The 13,971-nt window shown below is 34.3% G+C and overlaps 1 protein-coding gene across 2 annotated transcripts in view; it reads right to left on the reverse strand.

Moving 5' to 3' along the window:
* LOC138697982 (uncharacterized) overlaps positions 1–12,907 on the reverse strand; it is a 706,355-nt gene extending 693,448 nt beyond the window's left edge. The window contains exons 1-2 of one of the 2 annotated variants that reach the window (XM_069823617.1): positions 12,695–12,907; positions 11,905–12,118 (exon numbers count right to left, since the gene is read on the reverse strand). In XM_069823617.1, coding sequence (XP_069679718.1) covers positions 11,905–11,912 — 8 coding nt within the window. In that variant the 5' untranslated portion in view covers positions 11,913–12,118; positions 12,695–12,907. Of the gene's footprint in view, positions 1–11,904 lie in introns of both variants that reach the window. The other variant, XM_069823618.1, reaches the window with a different exon arrangement.
* Between the last annotated feature and the right edge of the window lie 1,064 nt (positions 12,908–13,971).

The following is a 13,971-nucleotide window of genomic DNA, read 5'->3' on the forward strand; positions in this document are numbered from 1 at the left end:
GTTGAGAAGCTTTTGTCATCCAGCCTGCTCTCAAAAAAGCTGGAAGTTAGAATTTATAAAACAGTTATATTACCGGTTGTTCTGTATGGTTGTTAAACTTAGACTCTCACTTTCAGAGAGAAACAGAGGTTAAGGGTGTTTGAGAATAAGGTGCTTAGGAAAATATTTGGGGCTAAGAGGGATGAAATTACAGGAGAATGGAGAAAGTTACACAACGCAGAACTTGTCGCATTGTATTCTTCACCTGACATAATTAGGAACATAAAATCCAGACGTTTGAGATGGGCTGAGCATGTAGCAGAAATGCACGCAGCAGAAATGCATATAGAGTATTAATTGGGAGGCCAGAGGGCAAAAGACCTTGGGGAGGCCGAGACGTAGATGGGAGGATAATATTAAAATCGATTTGAGGGAGGTGGGGTACGACTGTAGAGACTGGATTAATCTTGCTCAGGATAGGGACCGATGGCGGGTTTATGTGAGCGCGGAAATGAACCTCCGGGTTCCTTAAAAGTCATAAGTATTATTATTATTATTATTATTATTATTATTATTATTATTATTATTATTATTATTATTATTATGAGCATACGTCAACGATTTTGCTTCGCTCGCATCAGAAGTGTTCTGTTGTCTGTCGACATGGTTCGCTCCACGTGAGATAAAAACTTGTTAACCAGTGTTTTATAACATTTCTTTACTATCTATAAGTAATCTGTACGTAATAAAATATATTGCACTGTTAATTATTGTGCTAACAGATAAGTTTGACTGCAAGAACAATGGTGGTATACAGTTAAAATCTCTTATTATTTCGATTTGACGAGATTTTGTACATCCCTATTATTTTCTGCGACTGCATTGTTTGTTACTAAGAACTATATTATGACAACATAATATCGACTTTCTCCTGCATCAAATATATTTTACTTACTTATTTGACGACTGTTTGTTATTCTGCGAAAATCAGTATGCTGGACTGATTGGGGTCAGCATTGGAGTTTAGTGCTTCATATTTGCGTTGAACGCAACTGCACACGCATAACTTTATGACTACGTGAAAGTCACGCTTCTGGGTTTGAATCTCGCTCTACTTACAGACGTTGTCAACACGACGTAAGTCCCATTGCATTATTGCCTTAATTTATATTCTTTAGCTACTGAATTCAAAAACAAATATTGCTCTCTGTAAATTGTTTTCAGACTTGGGTAGAGTAATTTGGTCGTACACAAAGAGCAATGTATTTCGGGACATATTTCGAATAAAATTTGTCTTCAGTTGTGCTTTCATTATTCTCAAAACTTAGTAAAAGTAAATAAAGTAGATTAGATGACAAGGACAAATGTAAAATTAATAGTAGGCCTATTGCTCGTATTTAAATGAGTCAACTCCCAATGGAATTCAATTATTAATCGCTGGATGAATTTAATTACTAACAAGAAATCATAAAAACGCTAGTGTGACCAGTCATTTGAGGCTTAAGAGCCTAATAACTTTATTATTTACAGTAAAGAAAAGATGAAATTATAAAGCCTTGGTTTTTCTGAACCGACGCATGCGAGGTGCGAGGCCCGCCTCGCACAAATCCGGACTACACGAGAGATAGTGAGTGGTTTTTATAACCGCGAAAAAGAACATTTTCTTAGCTTAAACAAATTTTTACTGGCAGTTATAGTAAAAGATATTAATTTCATAATCTCAGAATATATATGTTTTTCTTCACCGTAACGGAGTTGATTTCGTTAAATGAATTAATTGCACTTATATTATATTTACAGTGTATATGCAGTTAATATGTATCATGTTTGCTATTATGTTCTATAATATATTAGTTCAGTATTATCATCGATCTAATTATATTTCCTGTCATATGTAGCACTAATATTTTGTAGAGAGCTAGTTTCTCAATGTGTTCTTCCTACGTCACATGACGTTACAGGGACAAAATAATAATAACAAAAATCAATATACAAATGATCAATATTTATATTTTACACAATATATACAAATAATTCGTTTATCAAAACCTATCCCGTTGCAGTGAACGAAAACATATATTCTGAGGTTATGAAATGCAAATCTTTTACGAACATCATATAAAGTTTATTTGAACTAAGAGAATGTTGTTTCTACGTCATATGACGTTACAGGGGCATATTTATAATACATTACATCATTATTATTTAATGACCCCATGCGTACCTGCTTGCAATTCGACCTTGCTTACGCATCCACATGACGTAATAGATGTAGCTACCAGAAGAAACTACTCGATCCGCTATAGTTTGGGAACGAAATGCGCTGCTTGGTGATCATTTAAATCTGAAGTGCCAGAGAGAAAAATCTGAACTTTTGACCTAGTAAGTACAAACAGACAGCTCCATACATCCCTTCTCGACAGCCACCTAACTTGGGTATGAAATAGAAGTGAATGAAGCTCTGCACCCATTTTACTGCATAGAATCGAAAATAGTAGTGAGTTCATAGCTCCGGAATTAATTAAGTTGACAAATTCTCACCGCTTCATTAAAAATTGTCTTCAGATCAACCAGTTAAAGCCTCGCAAAGAATGCTACAATGTACAAATTTAGCGGTTTGTGCAGGTTTTCAAATCACGAATTTAAAAAGGTAAATTACAGCTAAAATGCAATCCATTATTCTGAATTTATTTAATAGTAAGCTGTGTGTTTTACTGAGTATTACTGAATTAACATTAAGAGGTTTGGTGAAATTGGCCAACAATTAGAAATATTAAAAAGCACCTTAATGAAATAATTTTATATTCAAACACACATGATTTAAATAATTTTACTTACTTTTTCATTGTTTTAAGCTTTGAAAACAACTATATACTTTCATATTTTACGCGTTCCATAGGTTGAGAACCGCTGCTTAGACGGATATAAAGTATCAATCCAAATTGTTCCAATTGTTTGGAAATGGGCGCTTAAGTAAAGTCGGCGGATATGAATGGAGTCTCGTTTCAAGTAAGTTATGCGCATGCTCTTACTCTGCATAATTTACAATTCTAACTTTTCAATGTTCGTATCTGATATTTCGGACTGAGTTCCTCCATTACTGCGCATGCTGTGAGTCAAAATAGCATATTTTTACATCTACTGACATAACGGCAAAGAGAGAGAGAGCATCCAAGGTGGTTCACGTGTTTGTTATAGACTCCTTTCCATGCGAGAAGAATGCCATATGCCAAAAACGGCAGGCACTACTGTAGCCAAGAAACTCCGAGAGCTTTTCATTTCATCACACAAAAAGTGACGCCACAATTCAACCACAATGAAAACCACAAATCTCATGCGTAGATATTGATATTGATTATCCAGCAGTAAGAGATTTGAAGTCTAGGAAGAAGATTAATGATTACAAATAAATTTACTTTCTTCTCGTTTCTACTTTTTTACGATCTAATTGCACAGGCAGTTTCGTGATTCCTGGCATTAATGAACTTGTATTTATGTTTTGTGCATGGTAATGTTCAGTGAAAATACATGTGAATTTATACCCGAGAATCGATATGAAAATACACAGTTCGTATAGGAATTGAGCGATTTATCACCAGTGATGTAAATGTATGAAAACTAATCTCCTGTCACATGCACATACCGATTATTTAGTCTTGACAGCTCGACGACGCGAAAGAGGGGAAGTAATAGGAGTAACGGGGTAGAGATAAGAGCGAACGGTCAGTAAAAGAATGCAGTACAGCTTATCTGTACTGGAAACGTACAACTCTACCTCATGCATGACATCTGATCGCTCTGAAGGCGAGCGACTAACTAACCCAAACACCTCTTGGCGTAACTAAATGGATCCGCCTGACCCAGGCGCACATTGCCAGCGACTGTCAGGACTAAATAATCGTACGTAAGTTATATTATATTTCTACAAAGAATTTTCTTTTTCAAGAAATCACTCTCCACACCTAACTTATGCTAAAGTAACTAAGCAAACATCATTACTCTATAGCTCGTACGAAACATCCATGACAAGAGTTTTGTTATTATTTACCAAGGGCCTATTTTACTATCAAGTTGAGTAATAGACCTAATTTAGAAGTAAATTTGATACTAATATAATATATGATATGATATTTATTTGTCAGCCAACTTTACAATTCATAGTTATGGTGGACCATCACATTTCTGCTTTTCGATCCACCATCCCTTTAATACATACCACCCTTTTCTATTAATATATTCATTTGCCAAGTATTTCATGATTACTTCCTATTCTTCTGTTTTAAATGAATTGCTATCTATTCATCCCTATCTATCTTATTCTATTCTCTCTCTCATACATAGACTGTCTCCCTTTCATTTCTCACTTTCCTATTAAATATTACTAGGCAGTGGATGCGGGATGACATCGTTGAATGTAGGTGCACATTTACTATATGTTACAATTTTTTTTATTCAGACCATTGGCTGAACAGGTTTTAAACGTAAACAGACGACGTCAACATGCTACTGTATCTCCGTACAGTCAGAATGAAAAGAAAAATGACGTACTGTAGCACATACCTCGTCATCATTGATGGAATTACTAGCGTTGCAGTAAACGACGATATAGTTTCGTTAGTTGTCGAAGCTGAATCGTCTTCGCCTATCCTGCAGAATAACACAACTGCACACATTGCGTTGCAATGTTACTATGAACGGACCGGGGTTCCTTCGTTCTGTACGCTTCTGTACTCGCCAGGTACACAAAAGCGGACGACACGGCACGTGCCATATACTCTGATACGAAAAAACTTCACTTTCCTTAAGTCATTCCGCATACACTGTCTAAATATTACACATTCCCTTCCTTAATAATTTATATTATTTATTTTATTCTCTATTCTCAAATCTACCTGCTCTTAATCAATATTTTCCAGGTATTTTCTTCGAAATTATTTGTTTACATTTCCCTTTTCTCTATTTCACAACACATCACTTAATATTTCCCTACTATTCAGTCCTCTATTTACGTATTTAATTTTCTCTCTTCACTTCACTCCTAAATTCCCTCTTTTATTACCTCTTTCCATAAATTTATTTCTATCCTGCCTGGAGAGAAATAAAAAATAGGTTGCAGCCGCCAAATTACTTTTCAAGGAATAACCACTCATATAAATTGAGGGAAAGAAGGCAGAGGACGGACACTGGAAAGTTTTCTTTTCTCAATCGTACTATCAGGAACTGGAATGCTTTACCTGCAGACTTACTAAAGGCTTTACCAACAACCAAAAATATATTTAAAAATAGGCTTAAGGACTTTACTAATAGACGGTAATTATACACAGTATTTAAAGGATGTAAATAATATGTTATTATTGAAGTGTTGTATCAGTGAAGAATTATGTTGTATCAGTGAAGAAGTATGTCGTGTCAGTGAAGTGTGCTGTGTAAGTGAAACGTGTTCCTTTCAGTGAAGCTTTATAGTTTATAGTGGCAGTGCATAGTATTTGAACAGTGAAATGTTTTTGAAGTGTTAGTGAAATCAGGATAGAATCAGTGAAATGTGTCGTAGTTCCATTGCAGTGAGTGAGTTGACAGCGAAATGAGTGTAATTTGAAAGGTACTTGTGCAGATATGAACATATCATACTCGTGGGTTTTAGTTCGATCTTAGCTTTAAGATACAAATTAGATTTATTTCAAATGTTATTTTAAGTGATAATTTCATTTAATTTAGTATATTCCCTGTTGTTGTTATTATCATTATTTATTATTATTGGTATTAATTATTAGTATTATTATTAATTGTATTTTTAATTAATAAGTTTATTATTGTCATTATTGAGTGTAATTAGTTACCACTGCCACCGGGTATATACCCACTGCAGTATGAATAAATACATACATAATACTCCTACAGTTATAGTACCCCTGATTGACTGAACTCCCATAACTGCAGTTTTATTTCCTGATTAATTTTTATGAACCCTAATTTAATTTCTTCTATAATTAATTCTCTCATCTCTTCCCTCTTCACAAACGTTGGTCCCGGATTCACTTCAATTCCTTCCATTACTACTACTATGACTGCTCCAATCGCCCATTTTAATTCTTTTCCCAGCTTTCCCATCTTCCCTCTTCTTTAACTCTTCTTATGCTGAACCTTCCAATTCTTGATCTATATACATACAAATTCACACCCATTTTACTTTCGTCTACTGTTGTTCCTGTTGTCCGACGATCCTTTTTTTACATTAGCTTAGACAGCCGTGGCGAGAACGTGACTCGCGAGACATTGTGGCTCGCAGTGATAGCTGTGCATTTCGCTTGCCAAACCCCACCCTCTCATTCACTGGATCAAACTCCGTTCCATTTGTATTTGTCTCTGACTTACGAGTGGCATATGTCTCTCTCGAAACCATATACGAAAGTTCCAAGTAGGATGGGAGGACCCATTTTTTTGCTGTCAATATGATGAGAATATTAAATGTATGATTTGTTCACAAGTATTACGGGGAAAACGGTTTTATAACATAAAACGGTATTATACTACATGTTACTGATGAAACATTAAAAGGTTAAGTATCATCATCATCATCATCATCATCTCTGTACGTCGACCCTTTTTAAGCAGATGTACGAATAATGCGGTTAGCTCTTCAATAATTTGAACTCACTGATTTACTATGCGATGTCAAATGAAAGCTAGATGTAAGGACTTGAAAAATGTTGAACTTTCAAATCTTTGCCAAAAAATAAATATCCGAAGCTCCGTTCTTTCGCTTGCTCTGTTGAAGCCATGTTCGTTACAACTTACGTTTGTGAAAAATTATTTTCAACAATTAAAATAGTAAAAACCAAATTTAGATCACGACTGACAGACAAATACCTTCGTGATCAACTACGACTGGCAGTAAGTGACATAATTCCTGATTTTGAAACTTTGTCGCAGAGACATTTTGAAGACAGTTAATTTTAGGTTGTGATAGCTTATTGTTCATTTATTGTTCATTTCTTTCTTCGTTACACGTACTAAACATTAGTTTGTAGCCTTGTACTGTATAAAATTATATTTAAGTGCTTGACGTAAGGAAAATGAAAATCCGTTAATAAGTCAGACAGTTGCTTCACTTCCCCTTCGGGTGTCTGCCTCCCTCCATAGGTGCTATGCACGTTGCAGGTTACACAGTGGCTCGGCGCACGATTACATTTTCGCCACCGCTGGCTTAGAGCATCGCTCTCTCTATGTTGATTCTGCAATTTTGTAGCACAACAGTACGTCCACTCGGCTTGCTTTCCAGTTGCTGACTGATCCTAATATGGAGAAGAAATAACTTATTTTACACTCGCACTTTATAACTCCATGCTTCATGATTCCAAGTGATTCTAATTCACAAAAATAATAGACTACAGTTAGTGCGGTAAGATAAAGTGACTGACACATTCTCAGCATGTATTTTCAACCCCATCCTAGTTCGAGGCCAATCGCAGAAAATTAAAAGCCAAGCAGCTTATTCTTAGAATAAATATCAGCACTGCATTATGATCAACCTAGCTAATTTCAAGCGCAATAGTTAACAATAGGTCTCTAATAGAAACAACACCAACCAAATTTCTTGGCTTACAAATCGATAATCGAAATTGGAAAAATCGTATTAAAGAAATTACGCCCAAACTAAATTCAGCATGTTCTGCTATTAGATTTATGCAAGAGATAGTAAATATCAAATACCTTAAAAAAACAATATACTTTGCATACTTCCATTCGGTAATGAGTTTTGGAATAATATTCTGGGGAAATTCTACACATAGCTAACAGTATAGTCCTACTAAAAAAAGAGTACCTAATTAGAATAATAGTAAGTGCCAAATCTAGGGAATCGTGTAGGACCATTTTCAAAAAACTACAAATAACATCCATGGCTTGTCAGTATATTTTTTCATTAATAAACTTACTCGTATGTAATCGTGAAAACCTTGTAACTAATTCAACAGTCAAAAATGACTTTCATGATAATCGAAATTGGAAAAATCATATTAAAGAAATTACCTCCAAACTAAATTCAGCACGTTCTGCTATTAGATCTATGCAAGAGATAGTAAATATCAATATCTTAAAACAATAATTTTATTATACTTTGCATACTTCCACTCGGTAATGAGTTTTGGAATAATATTCTGGGGAATTTCTACACATAGCTAACAGTATAGTCCTACTACAAAAAAGAGTACCTAATTAGAATAATAGTAAGTGCCAAATCTAGGGAAACGTGTAGGCCCATTTAAAAAAAAAAAACTACAAATAATGTCCATGGCTTGTCAGTATATTTTTTCATTAATAAACTTATTCGTGTGTAATCGTGAAAACGTTGTAACTAATTCAACAGTTCACAGCATAAATACGCGTCAAAAATGACTTCCATACTCCATCGGCAAGTCTCTCGTGATATCTGAAAGGAGTGCTTCCTTTTGAATATAAAAAATCAAACTGAAAATATAAGATTATTTAGGGTCAAATTAAAGAAGTACCTGATTTCTCACGCCTTCTATTCTGTAGAAGAATGTACAGTAGACCTTATGACATTCAACAACGCTTCAAGAATATTTGTCTTGTATTAAATATTGATACTAAACCTTTGTGTTGTACTAGTAGACTATATTGTAAAAATATTCTGTATATATTTCAACTAGACTATGACTATAATTAAGACTTTATAGTACTAGGTATTAATTTTTTTTTTTTTTTTTTTGAGATGTTCCATATTCTAGCTGTGAAGCGATGTACGAATACCATGGAACGTAAATACAATACAATCGCTATCAACAATAGTTTTGTACGGGATTTAGTTGATCACTCCGCAGTTGTGGCTATGTGGATAGCGTGAGCGCTTCCAAGCAAGCGGTCCGTTGTCTTGTAATTGTCCTGTGATGCCTTTGCGGTGCTTCTGTGTCATGCCGATCCCATGACCAGAAGGCCTGTATTTGTGAGATTTTTAGTGTACACTCTAAAGAATCTCCCTCCCCTACCTGCAGGAAAGTGAGGTTAAATAGAATAAGAAACAAATAAATAAGAATTCAGTTGATCAATTCATGTGAAAAAAGTAATTAATTGCAGCAAAATATTTCTCGTCGTTTATTATTTTATTCTCTACTACCTCACATTCAGGTAATAAATTCAGCTAATAAGTGATTGAGTTCCTACGGTGCAAAATCACGTTTAATTGTCTGGCAATACCATTCTCAAAATAATTCTCATACAAATATAATGTGAAACATTAGCTTACAACGTTGTGATTCACCACCTGCAACACACTCAATAATTATAGAAAACAAATATCTCAATAGGATATTTTATTTGATCAAGCCTTGTGACAACAGCAAATAAATATAACACAATCTCTATGTTGGAATCCCATTTTACCTGCATCCCTCATACTGGACAAATTTTTACGATTATTATAAACTGTCATAGAATTTCTCTTTAGCTTAAAAGATGTCCCTCTATTCTGATTCTCTGACATCTTTTAAATTGAATTGTGTTCTATTTTTTAAGTGATAAAAATACGTGAATATAGAATAATATAATTAATTATTTCAATCATACGAATCTCGAATGTATGGGTCTTAAACGTCGTCTCAAACTAAGAAATACTATTAAAAAAAGTGACAAACATTTTTAGATACGTTTCTGTTTTTACGTTAAATAATATAGTGAAAAGGCCTATATAATTATGTTAATGTTTATGTAAATTTCACAGACCTCTGAAGCCCATCCATGAATCCCGGGTTAAGAAACACTGCACTAGGAGATTAGCGACTGAGTGGCCGCCACTGAACTCCTCTTGCCTCTTATTAAGAGAAACAACTGCCCAGTACTCGCCCACCTAGCCCAGGGCATGTCCGATTCCTGACCCCCTATGGTCTAGTAGTTTTATCAATGATGCGCGTAGTCTATTTAAACAGAAAATAGTGGACGTTTCATTACTAGCAACATGTATTTCAAGTCTAATGACTGCATTTGAGTTTATATACACAAAAAAAATCCACTTTATTACACTTCCCATTATTACTTCCTTATCAAATCCTGCAAGGCGCATATGGAAATAGCCTCCAGTATCTTAAATTCAATCAAGACTTCCCCAGTTCTATTTATTTATTTTATTATTATTTTTAATTTATTTAGAACAAGAAACCTTAATTTCTCCACAGTACGTTTTACAAAAGAATGACTGTTCGATGAAGAGTGAATAAATGTATATAAAACTATAAAAAAAGATAGGCAATAGGGGTAAATAAATATTCTTCATCATTTAATACCGCATCTCAAAAGCCTACAATTTTCCCTCGTTTCGCTTTACTCGCTTTATGTTGTTTGTCATTCATTTACTTTCCAGAACGTTTCTCGCCGGTAACATTGTTTTCATTGATACTGTACATTTTGCCTCAACCTCAGTGACAAAACAGCCCTCTCTGAATCAAAGCTTTATTTTTGAAGTTCCTGCCAGGCTCCTCGATTCAGTGCCAAAGCTCACCAATTTGCTTCTCCCAGGAATTTAGTGGCTTTAATTGCCCCATCTTCCTATCGAAGTTTGGTCGTTCTTGGGATCTTTCGCCTTCAACTTTTTAGGTAAGTATTTTAGTGGGTAATCGGTTGTGGCGTCTTATTGTAGCATGTGCCATGTTAAAAAATCTCTAGCTTATAGTAATCAACTCTATCTTTACTATAAATCATCAGTGTTTGCTTGACATCCGTAGTAGGACAGACACGTGTAGGATCTTGCTTTCATAGAGTTGTCACTTCTGTCATCTTATCCTTTGTAAAGCGCGTACAATACTAATGTGACAGTCATTCATAAGAAGTGGCAACGTTGTAGCCCTATTACTTAGAAGATTGTATAAATAAATCCACACCCCACAGTCAATTATATGTATTTTTTGTACTCCATGAAGATGAACTCTTAAAGTTGTGATGGTTTCGTTAGCTTAAGCACATCGTCTGTCATTAATATCTAGATTTGTCCATCACAGGTGAAGACTTTTGGATTATTTTACGACGCTTTATCAACTGCTGTGGTTACCTAGCGTCTAAATGTTATGAAGGTGATAATGCCGGCAAAATGAGTCCAGGGTCCAGCGCATTTGTTGTTAATGGGTTGAGGAAAACCCGTAAAAAACCTCAACCAGGTAACTTCTCCCAATCAGTATTTGAACCCGGACCCGCTCGTTTTACGGTCAGGTAGGCTAAGTCAAGGCTTTTTAAATATGGCACGAACTATACATGTCTTGGTCATTTTGGCAGTTTTACTCTTAGGCCTATATAGATTATAACGCCCATATTTTTATGTAAGTCGTAACTTGCTGCTGTTATTCACTACTCTTTATTTATGTTTACTGGCCTAAATATGACTCATTATGTTTCTTTAAAAAAATACAGTCAAGATTTTCGTCAGATTTGTTAAAACCCATGTTTCTGGAGCAAATGTTAAAATGGGTTTAGTAATTATTGTTTGTATCATTTAATGTTACTCTGGATGTTTTTTTATTATTTTCATTTTTATTTATGACGCTTTATCAACTGCTATAGATTATCTAGCGTCTGAATGAGGTGAAGGTTAAATATTGCTAAAATAAATTATACCTAACCAATTGTATCTAACCTATAAAAGTTTTCCATTACTATAGGCTACGAGTTTACGCCATTCTTGAACATATATTTTATTTCAAGTTTATAAAAAATATAACGAAATTACTCACATGTCAAAGAAACACACAAAACGCGGTAACCCCAGAGCAAAAGCTTTTCTCTACGACAGAAGGTAAATACAGTACAATGACGCAATGAAATCTGTGAAATGCGCATGTAAATAGAATGATGTAATTAACGCGCGCAACACTGAACCTGCAAATACCGTATTTCTGTCTTTGCTACATAATAATTTCTACTCACCACTCCATTGCGATCTATCTTGCAGTGAAATTAATCCTTTGTGAAGAATGAAAGCTCCATTCATAATCCACGTGTCAGCCGATGCACGACGAACACTCACGTGACGACACCAACTGCTCCTTGTACACCCTTGACACTTCATTCACAAGCACCACGCTACACTGGACACCAGCACACATCTTGAACGCACAATTCGTCATAGTCACCATCGATCCTATTCAGAGAAATTTTAATGTCAATCATGTGTTAAGAACTGGGATTTTCAAGAAAAAGGATGGCTCTCAATATTCAGTTTTATGTGAAAATGAACTGGTATGAAATGTAGGAGAGAAGGTATTGTTCTATTGTAAGACCCCATACCTACAACACACAAAGTACTCAAACATTTTATTATTTTCTCGTCTTTGAAAAGATTTAAATAAACACTTTAAACATCGATAAAATTATTTTTCTAGAATATATTAATGTTGTTGAAATTATACTTTCAGATATTAAAAAGTAAAATATTTTCAAGCTCCATTTAATTTGTTTCAAAAAATAATTATCACAATCGATTGTAATTCGTTATTCCTTCTATGAAATTAACTTCACAATAACAGAGTACAGTATAAATGTTACGCGACTTTCTTAATATTGTAATTGTCACATTAACGTCAACAGTCATTTCAGTTCCCAAGGTGTGACTGTGTCAAAATTGAAAAATAAATCCCAATTAATGCACAATCACATGATAAAATATAATATAAAGCTAAAAAAATTATCAATGAACTTTGTGATCGCGTATACCAACCGTAGTTCACACAACTATTCCACCTACACTAGAAAACAAACGAAGGCACAAGAAAAAAACACATTCAAAAACAAAAGAACGAACATGCTCACGAGAAACACCGGTAGAGCGAAAACGCGATCGACACGCCACGTAAACAAAACACTATCGGAGATATTTTAAATAGAACACGAGATTCAGGAATGCATGAACTGGCCGTTGCAACGGGGCCGGTCGAACTGACAACTGGTTACTTCATAGAGGTTACCGACGTACTCTATCTCTCCATCTCTGTCTTGTCTTCCCCCTCCGCTCTCGCCATCGTAACACTCCCCACCCTGCATCTTAATTTCTCCATATCTACATATTAATATTCCCTGTACAATAACAGACTTCGCACTGTTCATACTTCTATACTGCATTAGTCTTGTCTTCATTATTTTAATTTCTTCAGTGACGTAATATGGCATCATAAGGATGATGAAGCAGTAGATAAAGCGATAATTTTAACAATGCAGAGAAGACAATGTTTGCTTGTTCCGAGATAGCGAAATCTTCGCAGTAAATCGTGTTCAAAATATTTATTATAAAGGTAATATTACTAAGTACGAGATGGACAATATCTATAATTTCAATTAAGGCACCTGTAATAAATTATCATTTGTCACGTAACTATTTACTATTGAGTTACTATGCTCTTTTAGTCATATCAGCAGGGAAAGGATTTATATGTAAATACATATTTACTTATAAAGCTAATATAATTTATATTTTGCATTATCTTTATGTTTCACAATGTGTAGGGTTGAAAAATCCTACTTTTATTTTCCATATTTTTCCATATTTTAGAGTTTAGTACATATTTTCGTTAATTTCCATATATTTTCCATATTTCATATAAAACAGTCCATATTATATTAGGTTTAACAATAAAACAAAACAAAATTCCATTAACTTTTAAAAATACATTTCAACAATAGAGATTTAAACACATGTTCAGTAATCCCTTTAACATCAGAGTTATTTGAAAATTAGCAGTCCTATCAACAATGGGAAAGTAAGTTACAAAACTGTATTAATTTAATTTAAAATTTTTAACAGACTTCAGTTGTGCAGCTCAACAGTTAAATGCCAGTCAGAGTACACATAGGTTCAGTTTTGTAAATCATACTATAAAGACGGTAAATATGCCAAAAGTACGTCATTCAGTCAATTTAAAATCAAAACTAACAAGTTACATTTCAGAATTTAAAGAAGATGGTTTATCAACTGACAATAAAATATTATTTTGTAATTTG

Source organism: Periplaneta americana, chromosome 4 (assembly GCF_040183065.1).
Source record: "Periplaneta americana isolate PAMFEO1 chromosome 4, P.americana_PAMFEO1_priV1, whole genome shotgun sequence".
Taxonomy (NCBI): Eukaryota; Metazoa; Arthropoda; class Insecta; order Blattodea; family Blattidae; genus Periplaneta; species Periplaneta americana.